The 21,783-nt window shown below is 30.4% G+C and overlaps 9 protein-coding genes across 9 annotated transcripts; all 9 read left to right on the top strand.

Annotated features, from left to right (window-relative positions):
* Nucleotides 1-732: 732 nt before the first annotated feature.
* OCT59_024825 (uncharacterized protein) lies at nucleotides 733-3,870 on the top strand (the record flags this gene model as incomplete). Its single annotated transcript, XM_066134270.1, has 13 exons — nucleotides 733-924; nucleotides 1,212-1,295; nucleotides 1,361-1,434; nucleotides 1,587-1,646; nucleotides 1,737-1,761; nucleotides 1,838-1,847; nucleotides 1,926-2,023; nucleotides 2,087-2,271; nucleotides 2,343-2,477; nucleotides 2,629-2,671; nucleotides 3,086-3,198; nucleotides 3,262-3,373; nucleotides 3,574-3,870. 13 exons carry the CDS (start codon nucleotides 733-735, stop codon nucleotides 3,868-3,870), a joined length of 1,428 nt encoding a protein of 475 aa, XP_065991696.1.
* A 588-nt stretch (nucleotides 3,871-4,458) lies between these two features.
* OCT59_024824 (uncharacterized protein) lies at nucleotides 4,459-4,839 on the top strand (the record flags this gene model as incomplete). The annotated part of the gene is made up of 2 exons (XM_066134264.1): nucleotides 4,459-4,562; nucleotides 4,677-4,839. 2 exons carry the CDS (start codon nucleotides 4,459-4,461, stop codon nucleotides 4,837-4,839), a joined length of 267 nt encoding a protein of 88 aa, XP_065991695.1.
* Nucleotides 4,840-7,400: 2,561 nt separating this feature from the next.
* OCT59_024823 (uncharacterized protein) lies at nucleotides 7,401-7,628 on the top strand (the record flags this gene model as incomplete). The annotated part of the gene is made up of 1 exon (XM_066134256.1): nucleotides 7,401-7,628. The coding sequence occupies one exon, from the start codon at nucleotides 7,401-7,403 to the stop codon at nucleotides 7,626-7,628; it is 228 nt and encodes a 75-aa protein (XP_065991694.1).
* Nucleotides 7,629-8,461: 833 nt separating this feature from the next.
* Nucleotides 8,462-8,815, top strand: OCT59_024822 (uncharacterized protein; the record flags this gene model as incomplete). The annotated part of the gene is made up of 1 exon (XM_025327110.2): nucleotides 8,462-8,815. One exon carries the CDS (start codon nucleotides 8,462-8,464, stop codon nucleotides 8,813-8,815), a length of 354 nt encoding a protein of 117 aa, XP_025172907.2.
* A 798-nt stretch (nucleotides 8,816-9,613) lies between these two features.
* Nucleotides 9,614-9,874, top strand: OCT59_024821 (uncharacterized protein; the record flags this gene model as incomplete). Its single annotated transcript, XM_066134238.1, has 1 exon — nucleotides 9,614-9,874. One exon carries the CDS (start codon nucleotides 9,614-9,616, stop codon nucleotides 9,872-9,874), a length of 261 nt encoding a protein of 86 aa, XP_065991693.1.
* A 282-nt stretch (nucleotides 9,875-10,156) lies between these two features.
* OCT59_024820 (uncharacterized protein) lies at nucleotides 10,157-11,954 on the top strand (the record flags this gene model as incomplete). Its single annotated transcript, XM_066134232.1, has 3 exons — nucleotides 10,157-10,596; nucleotides 10,964-11,031; nucleotides 11,482-11,954. 3 exons carry the CDS (start codon nucleotides 10,157-10,159, stop codon nucleotides 11,952-11,954), a joined length of 981 nt encoding a protein of 326 aa, XP_065991692.1.
* A 244-nt stretch (nucleotides 11,955-12,198) lies between these two features.
* Nucleotides 12,199-14,809, top strand: OCT59_024819 (uncharacterized protein; the record flags this gene model as incomplete). Its single annotated transcript, XM_066134224.1, has 4 exons — nucleotides 12,199-12,246; nucleotides 14,190-14,228; nucleotides 14,294-14,405; nucleotides 14,697-14,809. The coding sequence occupies 4 exons, from the start codon at nucleotides 12,199-12,201 to the stop codon at nucleotides 14,807-14,809; spliced, it is 312 nt and encodes a 103-aa protein (XP_065991691.1).
* Nucleotides 14,810-17,105: 2,296 nt separating this feature from the next.
* On the top strand, nucleotides 17,106-17,681 carry OCT59_024818 (uncharacterized protein; the record flags this gene model as incomplete). The annotated part of the gene is made up of 3 exons (XM_066134213.1): nucleotides 17,106-17,175; nucleotides 17,396-17,524; nucleotides 17,617-17,681. The coding sequence occupies 3 exons, from the start codon at nucleotides 17,106-17,108 to the stop codon at nucleotides 17,679-17,681; spliced, it is 264 nt and encodes an 87-aa protein (XP_065991690.1).
* Nucleotides 17,682-19,677: 1,996 nt separating this feature from the next.
* On the top strand, nucleotides 19,678-20,977 carry OCT59_024817 (uncharacterized protein). Its single transcript, XM_025319794.2, has 2 exons — nucleotides 19,678-19,745; nucleotides 19,824-20,977. The coding sequence occupies exon 2, from the start codon at nucleotides 19,838-19,840 to the stop codon at nucleotides 20,600-20,602; it is 765 nt and encodes a 254-aa protein (XP_025172909.1). The 5' UTR covers nucleotides 19,678-19,745; nucleotides 19,824-19,837; the 3' UTR covers nucleotides 20,603-20,977.
* The last annotated feature ends 806 nt before the right edge of the window (nucleotides 20,978-21,783 follow it).

The raw sequence follows: 21,783 nt of genomic DNA, 5'->3' as shown, positions 1-21,783 counted from the left end.
AAACCAATCAAACTTACCGTTATATTCATCATTAATATCTACAATCAATCAAACGAGTATATTCCGTAAAGTAATAATAAGGTGGGTTTGATTATTGATTGGCTAGATTCCGGAAGAACGTCATCACGATATTAATCGATTTTCTCACCTATATAGACATATACTTATTTCTATTCTCTGATTCTATAGGTTCGAAATTAATATATCATTGAAAAGTTCTCTTACGGAACTTAATCTTTTACATAGTTTATGTGAAATTAGTGATATATATAGACGTAGTTATGGGTGTGATAATTTATTTCGGAAATCTAATGTAGTAAAAGAGTATGAGGTGAGAATCTCGTAGTTAGCAAAGTAGATAGGCGTATAGATAGAGAAATAATTTTATTAGCTATAGATATTTTTCGAGCAAAGAAATAAATTGATGCTGGGACTCGCATTAAATGGCCTAGGATCCGCGTACTCCCTCCCTCTTTGATAGCATCATACATTTCATTCGCTTCTCTGATTAATTATGTATCCGAAGTTCAATAAAATTTCTTCCATCTCGGGCATTTACGGTACATCGAAAATTTTTTCTGAAATGCTTTGTAATTGTGAGGAAAATTTATCGGTACATAGGATAGAGTTCCGTGAATTGAATCACGTGAAAAACCGTATCAACGTGCCTATGACGACTATGACGTGTAGCCCGAATCACTTTTTAGATTTTTAATAACTTTAACACGAATCATGCCTAAATTTGACACATACTTCGATGACTTAACTTCCTGTTCGCTACTTGGCTTTCTGGAGCACAAGCGCCCAACAGAAAGAACCAAAGCACATAGTGTGTACAAGGGAACACTTATTTCTATTGCTAAAGACGATACCACCAAGCTGGAAAGAAAGATGCTTGCACAAGCTTGTCTTAACGTTTTTGAGGTAAAGTTTCATACCTTTTCTTTGTTAGTTTTTTTTATCGTGTATCATCATCCTATCCCATCCTCTTTCGACCTCTGTGTCGCCGAGGGAGCTATCTGTTCGACCTCTGTATCAGTGGGGGAATTGCCTCAGTGCTGGTGTGGATCTCATGCTACCTCCTAACCTCTGTGTTGTGGAGTTAAGACCTCCGTGTTGTGTGTGTCCCTTTGGTGCAGGCTTTTTATCCTTTGATGCAGACATTCCACAAACGATTTAGAGATAAATATTTTATTACTTTCTTAAAATAGGAACAAGTTAATTCATTTCCGGTAGAACAATACTGGATGGATCTAGCAAAGTATAAACTAGAGAACGAGATTTATCTCGAAGAGGTTTGTATGATAATTCTTGAAGCCTTTACTATACTTTGATCTACAAACTGAAAAGTCCATTTTAGTCTCAACATGTTCTGGACGCGACAAAGGATACACGAGAACAAGGTCATTTGCTACGAAAAACTATTACGAAAAGGTTTGAAAAACGGAGTGTCTCAGAAGTCGAAGAAAAGGTGAAACCAGTTAATTACACAATCACTGACTTCAAGCTTAGTTACAATAAACCGATTTATGACTTCCCTTTGGGGAGGAGAATTAAGAATTTTATTTCTTTTTTTTTGTATTTAGTCTGATGATGATTTCATGCCTGTCTGTCAACCAAAGCGGAAAAATTTATCATTATCGAAGGTTAGAATATGACGATAAAATTTTTTGATATAAATATTGCCTTGAAATTTATGCGTGTATTTTCTTTGATAACTACTTTGATATTTATAGAATAAAGAATCGGCTGACTCAGAAGGTATATATAAAATGTAACCTTATGATTCTGGAGTGAATTTTTCTAAAAATTTTTCTTCTACTTGTTATATGAACAGGCTAAAACAAGTAATAAACCATACGGAACAGGTTGAACACAAGAAAAATCTAATTCATTAGATCATAATACTGTTAATAAAACAAAAGGTTCCTCAGTTGCGAAAATATCTTCGGAAGGAAAACAAACTGAAAGATGCTCTAAGGATGGTAGAGACAATAGAGATAATAAAAACTTGGATTTTTCAGTAAGTATTTGGCACTTTGAAGCGTTAGAAATAATACAACTGGTAATTGATATCATCTTGTAGACAAGATCAGAAAGCACACTGGAGTGTGATGATGATGACAATTCTCGAATAATGTCTACATATGATTACGAAAAATATAAAAAATCCTACACTGAAATGAATAATTCAAATAAGTGGGTACTCACAACTGGAACTGTTGTGGAGGACGTTCTTTACAATTTCAGCCTGCGTTGCAAGTATGAACAGTAAGTTTATACTTACAATAAGCTTACAGAATGTATTAGTTTCGCTCATACTTTATCCCTATGTCAAAAAGTCTTGCTCATTCGTTTATACTAGATCCTGATGACAATAATTACCTGATAGAAAGTGTTTTTACTGAAAGTGAATTACACGAAATTCGACATTATCAAACCAAGGAAACACTGTTGATGCCTCTGGAATTGCTGAAGTATTTAATTCGTGATCTGCCAGTGAACCATAAACTTGGCTATTAAATTTCAGTGAAAGTTATATATATATTTACTAATAGCGCAGAATCTACAGTTCCGCTAATACAAGGTACAAATTACTAAAATATTATATGAAAACTAATATTATAGGCATAAAAATATGCCATTTGGCTATCTTAATAATAAAAGACTGGTAAAAATTTTAAGCATTAAAAGACACTTTCATAAGAGCTGAACATTTGAATTTGAAAAAAAGAAAAATTTAGTATTTTAAAATTTTAAAGATAACTCATCGTCTAGTGGTCGTAGGAAAATAAAATTTGGTTCATCGGATTCGTCTCATCAAGACGCATCTAATGGTAATGATTTTATATCTCTATGACCAATAGAAGGCGAGTTATCCCATATTTTTTCTCTGGAATTGCAAATTGCAGATTCTAAATTATTGATAAAAATATATATGAACTTATCATCGCCTTTTAATAGTCAAATTTTATGGTTCACTGGCGGATCACAAATTAAATAGCTTCAATCCTGTAAGTTTCACTTATATTTTATATCTTATAACTTGTTTTTTTTACTGACAACTGGTATGTTGTTCCAATAGAAAAATACTTTGGAACTTCAGAAGCAAATTTTTATGCCTGAACAAATGGATCAAGACTTCAATAGATCAAGAGACTTTGACCGAGACTGGATACGTAATACTGTATACAATTTGTATGTAACTAATTTCATATACATTTCAAGATTGGATTCTAAGTTCGCAATCTCATTTTACAGATTGTTAGAGTATGAATCGAACGCTTTGATGTCAGACCATTTAGAGTTGTGGATACTTGTTCACGTTTGGAACTTTACTTATAAAGTTTTTAATGATATTGAGGAAGTGAAAGTAGTCAGGTAAGGAAAGTGAAACCTGATTAGTTCTTTTCTTCTCATGGTTTAATAATTTTTACAATAGAGGTGAATCGTGTAGCCTGTCGTCATCAACAAGGAAAATTATAAAAGAACCATTCCTGCAGTAGATAAGAAAAGAAAGATTCTTGAGAGGAGAAGCGATATGATTATTCGTAAGATTACAGACGAATATAGTGCACAGAAGCAGGTCGACAGTTTGAAGGACAGAATGGTACAAAATTGTTACAGGAAAGAGGCCTGAAAATGCCTAAAATGATGAAGGATATGTTTGATCAACTCTGTAAAACTTTTGACCAAGATGAAAAGAAAACCCGTAAACTGGAAACAATTGGGTTCCTTTATGCTGGTATGTTTTTTTACCTAATACTTAATTTGGCTTCCGTTGCTTACTTAGATAGTATTTTTCAAGGGCTTATGATGACACTTCTGCGTCTAGACTCACCAGCTGGATATATATGTCGTGTGTCATGATTAAGGATGGCAACGGTCACGGTTATTAACCGGTCATGACTGGTTATGACCGTGACTGATATCGGTCAGTCAAAGGCTTCTGACCGACCGTTTAACCGACCAGTTTGACCGACTGTTTGATCGACCATTTAACTGACCATTTAACCGACCGTTAACTGACCATTTAATTATTTAACACTTTTTTTACGAATTTAATCAATAAAAAAAATTGTTATAACATTTCTTTAGTGGATTTAATCAAAAAAAACACTTTAACGTTTTTTCTTAATTAAATTCATTAAAAAAAATGGTTAAACAGTCAGTCAAATGGTCTGTTAAACGGTCAGAAAAATGGTCAGCTAAAATGGTCAGTCGGTCAAAGGCCCTTAACCAGTTATGACCAACCGATAACTGACCGTGACCGACCGTTGCCATTCCTAGTCATGATCAAAGTCTTTCTTTATTGCTACACATATTAAAGAATTCGGAAAAAAAATACTCCCTGCAATTGCCTTGATATGGAAGGCTAAAGTAAGCACTTATATATTGATTTTCGGTTTCTGTTCTCTACATCTGACAAAATTATTTCTGTAGAAAATCGTTGATAATATGATTTGCTTGGTTGGACAACCCGATGAACGTGATGAAGAAAGTCAACTACAACATTTACAGGATATCTACGATGTGACACCACAACCATCACAAAAACAAAGGTGAATTTGCCAACATGTTTGAATACTCCATCAAAGTCATCAAAGAGAGTCAAAATGATTCCGCTTAGTATTGTCTATTATTATATTATATATTATTCCACTTCATATAAAAAGGGATAATTCTATATCTTTGTATTTTGCATTAGATTTGCTTGGGCCTCCACCACCATTCAATCTGCTATCAAGTATCGTATCTTGCCCAGATGCTCAGTGCGAGGAAAAAAATAAAGATACTGCTAAATTTTGTTCGGATTGTGGAAAGCCATTAATGGAATGAATCACCTTATTGCACCTATGAGCACTTATGCTGATTTTTCTTTAGGTATTGTATATGCTACATGCGAGTGATATGTATGCAAAATGTGCACCAAAAGAATATTTATAGTGTTTGTTTTATTGCACGATCAATGTGTACTAATAAATCAAAATTTTTTCTTGGCAGAAAACCGTTACTATTGGTAGAGCTCCGCACGGGTCGGGTCGGGTCGGGTTACCTAGTTAACCCGAACCGAAATTTTTTTTCAGGTCAGGTCGGGTTGGGTAAACCGTTCTGACCCGACCTGACCCATTTGACCCGAAAGTATTTGGGTCACTTCGGGTAACTCAGGTTACCTGAAGTTTTATTATTAAATATTTCAATTAAAAAAACGTTTTGTAACGTTTTTTTTATTAATTATACAAAAAACGTCAGGTTCGACATTTTTAATTAAAAAAAAAAGATTTTTTAATTTTTATTGAAAAAACGTGGGTCCCGGCATTTTACTTTTGTTTTTATATATAAAAACGCTGAAACTATTTGTTTCGGCATTTTTTTTTTCGATCTTAGATGCAAAAATACCGGAATCATTAGTTCTGGCGTTTTTCATTTTGATTTTACATGTAAAAACGCTGAAACTATTAGTTTCAGCATTTTTCATATTGATTTTACATGTAAAAACGCTGAAACTATTAGTTTCAGCATTTTTCATATTGATTTTACATGTAAAAACGCCGAAACTATTAGTTTCAGCGATTTTTTTTCAATTTTACATGTAAAAACGCCGAAACTGATAGTTTCAGCATTTTTTTTCAATTTTACATGTAAAAACACCGGAATCATTAGTTCCGGCGTTTTTCATTTTTATTTTACATGTAAAAACGCCGAAACTATTAGTTTCGGCGTTTTTTTTTCAATTTTACATGTAAAAATGCCGGAATTATTAGTTTCAGCATTTTTCATTTTGATTTTACATGTAAAAATGCCAGAACTATTAGTTTCGGTGTTTTTAATTTATTTGACCCAAATATATGTTGGGTGAACGGGCGGGTGGAGCAGTACTAGCACTGACCCGACCCGTGTCAGGTCATGAATTTGATGACCTGACCTGAATATTTCGGGTCAACCCGTCAGGTTACCCGATCTGTCAGGTCAGGTTGCGGAGCTCTAACCATTGGTAACGATCAAAATCTTAGCAAAATTATTTCTATGGCTTGAGTTAAAACTTTCATTATCAACTATAACGGTCTTGTTTAAGGAAGACATTAAATATGTAATTGTTAAAGTGCTTCAGGGTTAGTTTACTGAAAACAGCCGAAAGGCGCTTTGCATATATTAATAAAGTTTAGCCAGTTCAGCCATTTATTTTTTTAATTGATACTGACTAACTGTATAATTAGCTTAAAAATGTTTTTGATCGATTCTGACAGTATTTTCCTTACTGGTACTAAGTCGTTGCCAAAACCTTCTTAATAACTGCCGAAACCTACACTGGTCAAAAACTAATATATTGGATAGCAGATATATATCAGATATGTACCTGATATGTGTAGTATTAATGCTGAAAATCAGGTACCTGATATGTGTAAGATATGTGTAAATATATATATCATATACATATCGAAAGACCGATACGTATACGTATCGGATACCCGTATGTATATGATATGTAAATGATATGTAGACGATATATATATTTACACATATCTTACACATATCAGGTACCCGATTTTCAGCATTAATACTACACATATCAGGTACATATCTGATATATATCTGCTACCCGATATATTAGTTTTTGACCAGTGCTATACGGAAAATGCCGAAACTATATTAAATCATATTAAAAATCCTGCCAAAACTTTGCCGAAATGCCGAAACCCCTATTTGCCAAAACTGCTGAAACCCTGCCGAAACTATAGTAAACATATAGTAAAATCTTGCCAAAATTTATCGCAGGATTTTGGAGAGGAAGCAATAAAGAACCTTCATGTTAGACACATATATGTCCAAAAATATTTGACCGATACCGACACTACATAATTAGCGGACACGTACGTTCAAAAATATTTGACTGACACTACCACCACCTAATTAGCGAACATGCATGTCCAAAAATATTTGATCGATACTAACACTACATAATTAGTGGACATACATGTCCGGGATTCTTTGGTACTGCACCAGGATTACTGCACTTCTGTCGTCTAATTTTCCCGGAATATAATTAGCCGATCATCTCATGAGCTTATAGAAACTTGCCCAGCTCCCATAGGCTCCCCTGGAGAACTATCAGGAACTGGACTGTAGGCGCTTCGTACAGGGAACTGGTAGAGATTACATGCAATACGATATACAGTACATCATGCCACAAACTGATTTAGCCGAAGATGCTGTGCATATTCATGTAAATATAAAATTAGCTTAGCCCGATATGTGGCTCTATATAGATCCTGACATGCTTATAATCGAATAAAAATGAATTTGGATTTAATATAGTATAATCTTGCTAAATCAGCTATAAATTGATAAAAATCGCAGTATAAACTCTATAAATCTCTTAATAGCTAAAATCATTAAATATGGTATATTCTGATCCCTATATACATTTAAGTGTAGCTGATTCACATATTAACTATGATCTTCCTAGAATGCGTGGGAATGAGACTCCATCAGATTGGAAAGATCGAATTTGGGGCACATTAATGGAATATAGAAAAAATCATCTTTTAACTGATTATAATAAGAGATATCTTATTGCAAGAAAACAAACATATTTATTATATCAGTGTAATGTTTGGTTTGAGTAAATATAGGAATATGCTATTCTTGCAATCAACTCGTCTATTCCAAATTAGGAAGCGGGTACGAGTATTTCTATGCATTCTTTATAGATAAGCATTGGCATGCAAATTGTATTGAAAACGAATATTGTGACATGAGCTTTGAAGACTACATGAAGCTGAAAAATAATCTAGTACCACCTTGCTATTTCACAAAGAAGGTAATCCGTCGATATGAGATGTGGCTGGAAAATGTATCAAATAGGATTCAACGTATCAGGCAAAAGCATAAGATGCAAAGTAATGTAAATACTACACATAGCAAGCCTTACTATTTTCATAACCATCAAAAAAATATCTGTATGGATAATACCTTCTTAACCTCTTCTCCTGTCCAATACCAGAGATACTATTCCTATAGGATAGATAAGTCACGTTCATTAACCCTCCTCCTTTGCCACTAAAACCTGTTGCATTAATGGGCGGTCTTGAGAAATACCCTATGCGACGTAGTGCAAGTGCACCTGAAATTTCGGCCTATAGATTTGAGAGAAGCCATGTCTTGATTGATACTGAGGAATATTTTAATTCTGTTCGAAATAATGCAAATAGGAGATAAAGTTAATATCTCTCAACTGAATAATAACATTATTTATCTCAACTATATTTAGCCAAAGGTGTGATGTATAACTTATTTTTTTTTTGCGAAATGAATTCTGCATACATGATCGCCTAGTATAATTGTGAAATGTATCACCTGCATAATTTATGCAGGATAAAGTACGCTATGCATGATCTGCCTATTCTGGGTTAGATTCTCTAATATATAACTATTTTAGTGAAGTATTTCAGGAAGATTAATGAAGCGATCTTGGGAATTCTTGATTCCTAAATACTATAATTACGGCTTCGAAAATTTCTATGCAACAGTTATCCAGCGAGCTTATAGGAATTATAAGAAGAGACCTAAATCTTTGGCAAAACGGATTTGGGAGGCGGTGAGGAATGATGGTACTCCTGATAATAAGAAGTATTTAGGTATAACTTCTTGCATTCCTTATATTAACTGGGAATTTGAGAAGAAAAATCAATTATATGTGAGATTAGCTAATGTAACATATGATATTATTTTTAAAATATTCTACCAGCGAGACTATATAATTATTAGAGGTTCAGATTGGACTAACCAAGTTAAAGTGGCTACAGAATCCTGAATATTATCATATTGATAAAGATAACATTGAATATCTCATTAGAGTTACAAAATGTGAAAAATATAAGGCTAATTCATGAAGTATAAAATCAATCTGTAAGCGTGTTAGATTATAATTCTTGCAATGAAATAAAGTGTGTCACCTGAATTTTTCAGATCATCAGATCCCAAATATTATCTTAATAAAATAATATATTGTCCAGCCACAATGCATGTAGCCATGTGTGACATAAATTAGCACGTTTTTGATCCTCGTTAAAGTGTATATGATGTAATAGATGATACACCGCAAATCATCTATAACTCTGTATGACTGCTTGTGCGACAAATCAATTTTCACACATAAGAAATTGATCCCCAAAATATTTCAAATTTTTTTCCTATCTATCTGAATAGCATTCATTTATGAGTATATTTTCTTCGGCTATTTTTACTAGATTTTGACAGCAACAAGCGCGAGTGTATTTGTATAATACTACTAGACCTTTATTACTGAGCGGTCGGCAAGTGAAATAAAGAAAAAAAAGTATGTATATGCATATCCCTAGCGCTTTTGTAAATATTGAGATCTTCAATGCATATTCCACATGTCCTTATTCTCTAACACAAAATTTTGGCGTAAAGTGTCTAGCATATTCTTATGTTTCAACCCCAACATAATCTCAGGTTCAGAGAAGGTGAATGGGAAATTACAATACATTTATAAAGGCAGTATGACGAAAAAGATATTGAAATTTACAATATTTTTACTTCGCTTAGCAGGCTTTCATTAACATATAACTTCTTATTATATTAAAATATGGAAGAGTTTCTTTTAGCCAGAGAACCCTTTGATATCGTCAGAATATCCACAGCATTATTTGTACGAGTAGAACAGGGCGAATGGACCAGTGTTCTCAAAAAGGAGGTAGAGAACTTTGAAAATATTTTGGAGCGAGTTTTGGAACGAGTTCCCTCGGAGGATATTAAATGGATAAAGAAGCTTCAAAGTTTTGGTACTGAAAAAAACTGGCAAAACGGGTATGGTGATGAATTATTTTATGATAAATATATGATATGATGACTTGTATTTTTAGGTTTCCTAGTATGATATAATCACTAGCAAAGAGGCTGATGTTCATTGTAATATTATTACTTTCCACACAGCAGCTACTAGTTTTATACTATATTAGGGTATAACTACATATCAAGCATTTTGTCGGCACTTGAGACTTTATGAAATGGAAACCTAATCTGATCCCGCGATGTACAATTAAATTATTTATCAAATGTGTCTTGGAAACTAATCTTAAATATATTTTAGGTCGCAACTGCATTTGAAGATCTATGTTCACTCTCAGAAATGGAAGCATTAGTAATTGATGCCGAAGCCTGGCATAAAGATGCAAATACAAATTTACGATCTTTGAAGCGTGATGTTAAACGGTGTATAACTGAGAGCACTAGTTATGAGAAAACCATGTGGGAGAGAATAGAAACAGAACTCAGAGAAATAAATGTAGAGGATCTTAGTTTCGATCATCCAATTTGTTCAGGTGTTCTAGATATCAAGTCAGAACCCTTTACAAATATGCCTGGATCGGTTTGTGATATTTTTAAGGAACTATTTCAAAAATATAAGTTAGAACAGAATCATGATGTAATGGAAGCTTGCAAAGAATTTATCCAAAACGAGAAATCGAAAATTAACGTGAATGAGATTTTGAGTAATATTAATTATGGCGAATGGTTGGATAAACCCGAAGAATTGCAGGATTTAACAAAACGGATATTAGAATCAATGTAAGTGAGCGGTTCTTGCTGAAATCCGTTTATATGCTCCACGTCTTTGCTGATTTTACTTTGCTCATTAACTGATAAATAATTATAAGCTTAAAGTTTGGAAATCACCAAAATACGAAGCATATATAAAGAAGGGAAAATCAATAAACGAAGGATCGTATGTTTGTGAACTACTTGCACCATTACTAAATATAGTGATGAGCAATTTGCCAGGAAAACCGATAGCATAGGACATATAGTAGGCTTAACTTGAAAAGATACGCCAGTATCATAACCTTTGCTTCAATTAATATGTTTTCTAATTAAGGGGTGAAGAAGGAAATTTAGCAAGTGCTACATGAAAAGGTTCTCGTAAAATTGCCTGAAGAGCCGATTATATGATGGTAGCCCAGTTAAGAAAAAATGCTGAACTTGAAATTGTTTATCTTGAGACTGGTAGAACTAATTCCAGTCAAGATAAGCGGGTTCGCGATCACAAAAAATTAATACATTTTTTCAAGGATTCTATTGACACTACGAGGAATATAAAAAACCTTAAAAAGATATTTAATTCGTGATCTGTATATAAAGTAGTAATCAACATATATAAAATCTGGGGATAATATGCATATGCGATTTCATGTCTTTTAGAATCTCGCATTTTTTACATACCCAACTTCTTTTTTAAAGTCAAAACATATAAGTAAAAGTAAAGAATACATTACAACACTTATTTTTCCAGGCAAAATTGTAAAAAATTTACATTTTGGTCCATTTTGTCATAACTGGTGGCTTGTGCGACCAATAAATAAGAATTCTACGCATACTCCTCTCCTTCTGATTCGTTTAGGAATGAAAACTTATAAAGTTTTAAAAAATGTGACTTTATAATTACCGTTGTAAAAGATACTCAGCATCCAAATTCTCCTGGATTTTTGTGTTTTTCTGAAGAAAATAGGTCAGGTGTGTACAGTTCACCAACAGAAGCTATTAACACCTGCTATGAAAAAGTTTTTCGTTCAAATGTAAAGTTTCCTGGTCCACAAGTTATGGGTTTTGACAATTCAAATATTATACAACAATTACTTGATGATATTATATTTCATCCATATATGATTAGTCTTAGAAAATTGAACGTAATTGTGCTGGAAATGGGAAAATCAAAAAAACTGGAATGGAACTATGCAGGAGAAGGATATAAATCCGTCTTTCAATCCCATTACAATGGTATAAAATCAGCTTTTATTCAAGAAATAGAAGATGAAGAGTGTGTAGTTCAAATATATACTAATGATACTTTGATAAGGACGTATAATGCTATTGATCCTGATGAAGTTTGGTTATGTATTGGCAGACTTTCAAATTATTCTGGAAAATAAATTTTTGGGTTAGAAAATCCGTATACGCAAATTTGTATTCAACAAGCACAAATTCCTTCTTGCACGGTATTGGACTAGACTTTAGAGGGAGTGTTAGAAAATCTTTATAAATATCATTTGAAAAGAAGAATTTCACGTAAGGTCAAATGGCATAATTTATTTAATAAATGGTTGAATCAAAAAAGTGATATTTTAGAATTACGGAAAGCTATTTTAGATTTATATCCATCTGGTTATAAAATTAATGAACGAGAATGGCGTGCTTGGAGAGCATTTGTTTGAAATGCAGGATGTACTAATATCATCCCCTTCAAAAATGAAGAATCTAAAGTTAGTAATTATGCAAAAAATTGAGTTAACTTTTTTATTTATTATTGACAAATAATTTTTTTAATTTAGTTTGAATTTTGGACGAAATCAGATAACGCTCAAAAAGATAGTACAACATTACAAATACTTTATGAATCAGGATTCCTCCAACAAAATCCATGTTATCAAGAAAATCAATCTCTTACATTTTGGCAAGCATTTCGTAATGCATTGGAAAATACAAATAGAGGTCCAAATGGTCAAAGACGAATTCTTTCAATTATTGCTACAAAATTTACCTATCAGGAACTCATATCAAAATTAGGGGTTAGTGTACTGTTAGTGTATACTACTACAATGCATGCTATCAAAATAATTGAACTAATAAAAATATAAACTTACAGGTAGCTGCAAATACAGTATCAAGAGTCCGCCAATATGCACGTATTAATGGACTAGGTGCACCTCAAGTACAAAAACCTATTATTATCAAAGACAAATTAGAACGGGAAAAAAAAGAAAATTTAGAACAATTCTTTTCTGATAAAGCTAATGTAATAATGAGTTCATACAAAACAGACACCATTACGCAAGAACCAGTTCATTACCTCAAAAATACGAAATAAGATCTGTGGGAAAAGTTTCATGAAAAATATCCAAGTAGAGTAAAATGAACAACTTTTTATAAGCATTTGCAAGGCAATAGATATATTTATCGTGAGAATCTTGGTAGTTTGTGTTTAATATGCAACACATATGGCTATGAAACATTTGATGAACTTACCAAACTTATTCAAAATCATGTTAGTAATCTTTATATCCAGGTAATATTTTTATTCCTATAATTGATAAAAATAATTATATAATATTAATTTCTAATAATTTCATTTAGAATCAATTATTAGATCAAGGAGAGAAGTTAAAACGATATCTGAAAAGGGAATATGAGTCACATTTGACTGTAAATTCTGATGGTACAACAGCACATAACCAATGTATAAACCATTGCCTTCTTTTTGGCTTTTAGACGTAATAAACAACATACTTACATATGTTCAGATTGTGATGCACTTTTTCAATTCTTCATTGATATTGAAAAAAATGCTCCAAATAATATTCATGAGAAAATTTATGAATTACGAGATTAAATTTTCTATTATTTGAGTCATCAGACACGAAAGGTATTTTAAAATTCTCAATTTAACGCGAATCTATTAGATTTAGATGAAAAAGGAGCTATAATAATAGTTGATTATAAGATGAAAATCTTACCCAAGAGTGCGAGAGAAACAAAAAATGCTTTTTTTAGGAAAAAAGGATGGGCTTTGCATTCAATTCTTGTCTATACACGAAAATCTGAAAGTCATCAGTTGGATATTCAAGTATTTGATCATTGGTTAGCCGATACATGCCAAGATGCATGGTTTACAGCTTCTTCACTACATGCAGTTATTGAATCGCTTAAAGTCAAACCAGATTGGGTTACTTTTCTTTCTGATAATGGTCCATATTATTACAATGCGGACTTAATGCTAATTCTAGGGCATTGGAATGAATGGTACAATATTTCAGTAAAAAAATGGGGTTTTTTAGAAGCTGGAGAGGCTAAAACATCAATTGATTTTCACCATTGCCTAGTATGATCGATTGTTCAAATAATTTAGAAAATCACCATTATTATTTATTGAATCATTGGTTACAGATTTCACATGCGATAAATCAAGTTATGCTTCGATTATGTTTAATATCAATGAAGGTGTGACATGAGAATGCTATTCAAGGGATTTGTGGTATTTCAATAGCATATTTGGAACCAGAACGGAAAAAGGGTATATGTGAGAATACAATTTTGAAGTTATGTAATATTACTGAAAGCAATTACTATGATTTATAGAATCAGGACGAAAAAAAAAAATTCAATACCAGGAAATTCCAATTGGTATGAGTGGTACTGGCCGACAGAAGGTGAATATGCAGGATTTATTCAGGCTCGTGCAATGTCTAATATTGGAACATGAAAAAATTTTGAGCTGGCTAAAATAGCACAATTTGAAAAAAGACCTCTTGAAAAACCTAATCCACAAGTTTCAGATCACTCAATTCCAACTTCCAATTGGAATATTCCATTATCTCATAAATCAAGTATGTAATAAATTGATTTTTTTTTTCTTTTTTTACAATTGTTTTACATTGATTTTTTTTTTATATTAGAAATTAATACAAATCGTCTTATTATTGAAGAATTGAAAAAACAATTGAAGGAATATGGCGTTGACACAGATGTAAGCAATAATAGAGTTATATTAGCAGAAATTTTACAAAATAAATTGAACGATGAAATATCATCACAAAATATAGGTAAATTATTCTTACCGTAAAATTGTGATTATATTATCTCAAAACTAATTTTCTTTTTTTCTGAACGAATAATAGACGTTTTAAATACCGAAATTATTGATACTGATTTGGGTTCAAGGCAAGTTTTGAATCACACATCGAATTTTGCATTATCAAGTGGATGGGCCTTAAAAGAAAATCAGAAATAAAAAGGAGGAGGTAAACAAATAAGCAAAAACGTTATTCCATACCCCTTGAGCCAGGCATATTTGCGAGATATAAATAAAAGCAAAAAGTATACAGCTCAAGAAATGCATAATGAACTGAAAGGTTTAGTAGAAGAAGAAGTTTTAGAAGAAGAGGAAATTCCAAAAATTTCTACAATTAGTAATTGGATTTCTTGATATGTACAAACTCATCGTAAATTGAAAGCCCAACAAGCTTTAGCGCTAGTTGACAGATCTTAGAAAATAAAGAATTTGATAAATGAATAAAATTTTGAAAATTTTTGAAAATTTTTGATGTTAAACAACATTTTTTTAAGTTTTTTTGCCATAAATTTTATAAAAATTATTGAAATTGCGAATTTACTTACTATATTTATAACCAGGAATCTGATGACGTGGCAAGTAAAAGTTTTTTTTTTGTTTACAATTCAGTACGAAAATGCAAGAAATTTATTCATATAGTATTCTATTATTAGCATATAAAATATGAAGTTTAGGTCGTATAAAATGGTAAAAGCTAGCTAAACAAATCAAAATAGCTGAATTATGGCTAATTTACTATATTTATATATGATCAGCACCCCATATCAGAATATCGATATTCTCTACTTAGGACCCCGGACAATTATAATTAAGGTCATATCTTCTATGCTAAAAATTTACCCTTATCATCCTGAACTTACTTTTAAAGCTATAGATACAAAACTTTGTAATAATAATTGCCCTCCTATTATCTATAATTTTGTTATTTAAAAAGTAATATTTAATAATAGTAATTTTTATTTTTTTTGTATATTTCTATGTATATCGATAGTGAAAAAGCATATATTTTTTTGCCAAATTTTGCCTGTGTAACAATACTTATCTCAAATTCTAATCAGTAGATTTACAAGATTTTGGTATCAAAAGATTCTTCTCTTCAAAAGAAACATTTTTTTCTATGGTAAAAAATAATATTAATTTAATAAAATTACATGTTAAAAGAAAAATAAAGTTTAAAACATAGTAAGATATGACCTCAATTATAATTATCCGGGGTCCTCTCTACTTTATATGCGGATCACGAATTAAGTTAGTAGAATAAAAAAATAAAATTATATAAACTTTTTAAACTTTTATATAATAAATTTTTTTTAAACTTTTTACATATAATTTTTTTTTAAAACTAATACATAAACTTTTTTAACTCTTAATATGAACTAAAAAAAGCTAAACAATAATATGTAATTATTATATATAATTTTAAGTAATTAATAAAAATAAAAAGTCTATTACTTTTATTTAGATAATATCATATGTCACTAAAAAATAATACTTCTAAGATATAATCTGAATACTATTTTACTTTAAATATAATACTAACTTACTTTTTAACTAAAAATTAAAAAAAAAATGAAAAAATTGAAAAAATTGAAAGATTATCAAAATAATTATTATAATTTTACATAATATAATTTTACTGTATTATATTTTTCATTTTAATAGTAGAGATAAATAAAATAATTTGAATATTTTGTAAATGAATAAAATAATTTAAAAAATTTAAAAATTAAATGAATAAAATAGTTTAAAGAATTTAAAAAAATAAATGAATAAAATAATTTAAAGAATTTAAAAAATAAATGAATAAAATAATTTAAAGAATTTAAAAAATAAATGAATAAAATAATTTAAAGAATTTAAAAAAATAAATGAATAAAATAATTTAAAGAATTTAAAATTTAAATGAATAAAATAATTTAAAGAATTTAAAAAAAAATAAATGAATAAAATAATTTAAAGAAAAAAGCAAATAAAATAATATTCTAATAAAGTTACATCCAAAATCAGCTAACTTAATGTTCTAATATAATAAATGTATTTATAAGTAAAGGCAACTATCAAAAATATAAAATAATTATATAATTATATAATAATTGAACTTACCAGTTACTTATAGTGGTAAATATAATGGTGTAGATGTGCTTTTTTATAAGAAGTATTAAAAATATTTAGTAATTTCCCAGAATGGTTTTAACTTTCCACCCTTTAAACTTTCTTTAATATAAACTTCTACAGAATTCTTCTTAAATTCTGAATATTTTTCTGGTATAAAGAGAATTATTATTAACATAATATTGATTAATCATATATATATAAATTAACAATTTATCATTAATAATTTATATATTATACCTTGATCTAAAGCTGTGAGAATATTTACAAAGAAGTTCAAGTTTTGATAAATAAATTAAATAAATTTTAAAAATTTTGAAAATAAGTTATATAAGTTTTTGAAATGCAGTTAAAAATTAATGCATACAACGTTATAAATTCTTTATATAACGCATGCGCACCTCCTGTTTTAGGTAGGTTATGTAACATTGTTTTTTATCACTAATTCCCTAGGATGATCTAAAAAGGGAAGGTAAAAAACCGAATAATTTTGTTATTATTAAGAAAACCAAAATTATTGCTTTGGTAGAAGTTAAACCGATTTCAGATCTGTCCAATATTTATTATATTTCGAGATCATTTGTTTTTTCTTAATCACAAATTTTTAATTATCCTTAAATATTAATTGCATAGGTATCAAATCCATGTGCCGAATTCCCAAAATTTGTTGTGTTAATCACGAAAATTCGAAATATAACACATATTCATCTTTAATAAATGTTCTCAACACGAAGGCGGAATGGGATAACATGATTATGGAAGGTAAAAGTATCCAAAAGTTCATTATTACACATCGCTAATTTTATCTGAATTTTATAATAGACTCTGACATTTATACATTCTCGTAAAATTAGTGAACCTGTCAGCTACACGAAGGAAACCTGAAAGTGAAATCATAAGGGAAAGGAGTTCCGGATGAAATTAAAATATTGGGATAGAGATTGCCTAATGTACTATAATGTATGTATGGTAATCATTATTAAACTTATAATGATAAATTTCTAATGCGTTCCCGGAACTATGCCGAAATACCAATTTATTGAATGTCCAAATCATCGGTTGCAATGAATTGTGAATTACAAAAAATATTTGTTTTTATATTTTAAATTAAACAATTGAAACAGATTTGTTATCACCGACAGTAATTCTATCATCATTTAATGTTTTACCAACGCATAACCAAGGATCTCTTTAGAGCGCTAACAGATAAATTTTTGAAAAAGGAAACTATTATATCCTATACAATACCCAAATAAATGTCCAAAATATATTCCATGGTCAGATTTGATAATTCTCGCACTTCTATTGCTGCATACGCTCCAATACATATCTTCATCAACAACATTGAAACTTATAATTGATCATTATATTGTAACTATCTTTTTTTCTTATTTATAAGTTATACGTGCCACACTTTATTTCTGCAGGTTCAAATGAAATATTATATAATCGTGAAACGTCTAGATAAACCTTGAATTATTGAAAAACCGAGAAATGGCTTGAGCAACAGGATGTGAGTGAATAAAAATTATATTCTCTGCTTGGAAATAACGATTCATGCATAAACAGTTGGTAAAGCCTCGCCCTTGGTGTAATTTATTTCGGGAACCTAATGTTCACAAAAAAGACTGGTGTGAGAATTTCGTAATTAAAAGTGTTAGAAATAGTTAAAATTAGCTGTAGATTTTTCGAACGTATGAGAGAACATGACATTTAATTTCCAGATCATCGGAAATTGTTGCGTGATTTAACCGATAATCACGATAATCATAAATGATAAATCAGTTAAATCACGAATCACGATAAAGAGGATATGAAACTCACAGCAGATTTCGTAGTAAATTCGAGTTATGGCACATAATTACTTCGCTTCGGTTAAAGCGGGTTTCGGACTTAAACATTACGTCGAATGGACTCGTAAACATGAATGACGCTACGGGGACGCCTTTTGGCGGCTCGTTATCTTGGATAGTTAAGCAAAGTTTCCCATTTGTACCGTTGCTAAAAGGATCGATGAATCCTAAGGAGGGAATATCAATAATGAGACACCAATTTACTCGCAAATCTTTTTTTATAATCAAGTTACTGTCGAAGTAGTAATCAACAAAAGAAGAATGTGAATACGACTGATCAGGGTTAACAAATCCTCTACATTTTTCCTTCGGATTTAACGAAAAATCTTATGAAGAATCTCTATGTATGCAACTATTGGAAGTTTTACATACCGCAAAGAATGGTTGAGTTTCATTTTGCTTCAGTCAAATGGTACTTGGAAATGAATTTTTATTTTATATCTTTACGGCAGAAATAGTAATGAATAATTTATTTCCAAGCAAAAAAGTTGCATTTTCTGAACTTGAAAAGCAAATCATATTCTTTGTTTAGAAAAAGCATATTTATAATTATAAAAGAATTTGTCAAAATGAATAAAAAATGGCAACCCCAAATACGAATTTGTGGCTCTTTTACCTATTGCACCTTCTGTTCCGATAGAAAGATCTATTTCTTTACAACCGACAATAGTATGAAACTGATTGCTAAGAGAGGAACAGATTTCTGTTTGTATCACCAGAAGAGTTATTACCCATAGTTGTGTTGTTATCTAAGGAATTGTAAATAGCTGTTTTTTAAAAATATTCCGCCAACTTTTTTCTTGAATTAAAATTTCGTTATCTCATCCATTCCATCATTATTTGGTAAATTATTGAAGTATCCCAGCCAAATTTTTAAAGAAAAAACTAACCGTACTTAGAAAAAATGAAGCAAATATGGTATTTTATAGATTTCACGATCCAGAAGAAGAATTTTAATTATGGAGGGAATAAAATGTCACACCTTGTGTCACGTGATTATAGATCTCGCAGATCTCTATTTTATTTTTTTGCAATGATCATTGTTTCAACAATCTTTTCTCTGGTTTATCCCAAACGCGTTTAAAATTATTCAGTCTCAAGGGTCAGCTAACTTTCAAATATTTTGGAAGGTAAATAAAATAATATTCAAGTGCTTTTGTTATATTTATTTAAAAACGAGTATATTAACAAATATTTCATTAAATTAGTGCAAGTTCAAAGTATGCCACAAAAGAGCCGTAAACGCATAATAGGACTAGAAGAATATCCTGAAGTTTCCAAAATTTTTGACCACAATGAAAACAGTCAGATGGAATTAACGAAATGGTTGTGTAGAAATAGTAAAGATGTTATTTATATTAATTCAGAATCTTTAACAGCAAAAAAATTATACGAATTACGGAATAAAAATACTTGGCTTTCTTCTGATCACATAAATGCCTATCTTTCTTATTTGAGTACGAAATTTCATCACGTATATTCTCTTTCGTCCTTTTTTTATACAAAATTAACAAAGGCTGGATATTCTTCTGTCGTACGTTGGACAAAAAGAACACAAATTTCTCAAAAGAAAATTATTTTTGTCCCAATCAACTTGCATCAATCACATTGGATTTTGGCTGCAATATTTATGAAGGATCCATATAGAATTGCTGTCTTGGATTCTTTAGGGTCAATATCAAATGATTACGCTATTGCTATTGGAAAGAACCTTGTTAAGTGGTTGAATGATGAATATCGTAATAAATGTAATTCAAATGAAATTGGAGATCAAATTAAAGTCGTTTTAGATATAATGTTTCTAAATGAAGAGCCTCCACAAGTGGATGGACATTCTTGTGGTGTATTTGTATGTTTATTTGCAAGATTAATTGCGGAGAATATTGAGAAGGATAAGATCAAATATATTGCTAAATTTGAAGAAGTTATAGAAAAATTTAGAAAGGTCATATCCATAGAGTTATGGGAATATGCAAACGAAAAGTAAACATAAGCGTAACAAATTCAGTAAGAAAATTACTAACCATTATAGATTTATTTTCTTTTTTTTAGTAATCTATTTTAGCCAATGCTCACGTTACAATCTTTAGAATAGAAAATACATTCTTCATGAATTATAAGGATTTTGCTTCAGGATTGTAGTACAATCCACCGTTTCACCTTCATATTTAGATATATACTCCTCATATTCAAAAATTTTTACGATATTGACACCAGGGATATTTAATAATCATCTGTTACTTTTACAATATTAATACTAAGTAATAATTTCTTTCAACAAACTAGCTAGTGTAATTTTTATAATTTTAATATAATAAATTAGATACGTTCGGCTATTCTTCCTAGTCGTTTTTTTAGATTTTGAATATTTTCATTGATTTGATGAGTATTAACCTCATCTTCCGAATCGCTCAAAATTTGGATTATTAGAATCAGACTTGTATCTTGAGCGTTATTAGCAATTTTGAGATATTTTTAACACTGGTAGCTGCCTTAGTAAATGAACATTCGGTCCTTACTCCCTTTTGTATATTGTCCATATTTCGTTTTTCAATTTAACCTTTGATCAAATATATACGGTAAATAAAAGATATTGCACGCGCTGAGCCGGTTTTACTGAAAATCACATGCGATCACTGCGATCACGGCTCTGTCAATGATATGGACGCCTAGTTAATTGCCGCTTGAAATTGTTTACGAACTTATTTCTTCCTTTGGGAAAATCTAAGCAGGAATATTAGTTGATATTTTATAATATATTTAAATGTTATCAGAAAGGAGGAAAAATTATTATTATCTGACATAAAAAGGTATATTCGAGGTAATGGGATATTCATTATTTATTATTCTTATTATTTAGTTATATTATTATCTTGTTATTTTGTTTTGACCATACGATATTAACATCATGAAATATTTTATTATTAATTATTATTAAAGAATTTTCTAAAGATCGCAATCCGTGAAATGTTCAAAAATCGGATAATCCAGTTTGTGGGTTGCGAAAATTTTTGCGTCAAATAAGTGAATTGCGGTTATTTTTTTTTTTATTTAACAATAAAAATGTACGATGCAACATCACTTAAGATCAAGTTCAATTTTTGTTCGCATAGATTATTAATTTACATACAATACATACATTCGAATTTATACTTATTATTAACGATC

This window comes from Rhizophagus irregularis, chromosome 5 (assembly GCF_026210795.1).
Source record: "Rhizophagus irregularis chromosome 5, complete sequence".
Taxonomy (NCBI): Eukaryota; Fungi; Glomeromycota; class Glomeromycetes; order Glomerales; family Glomeraceae; genus Rhizophagus; species Rhizophagus irregularis.
Note: the sequence above shows the minus strand (reverse complement) of the source record. Positions and strands in the feature narration are given on the sequence as shown.

Excerpts from the sequence above, each read along its gene's own strand:
- OCT59_024817 (XM_025319794.2), top strand. The coding sequence starts at position 19,838 with ATGCCACAAAAGAGCCGTAAACGCATAATAGGACTAGAAGAATATCCT.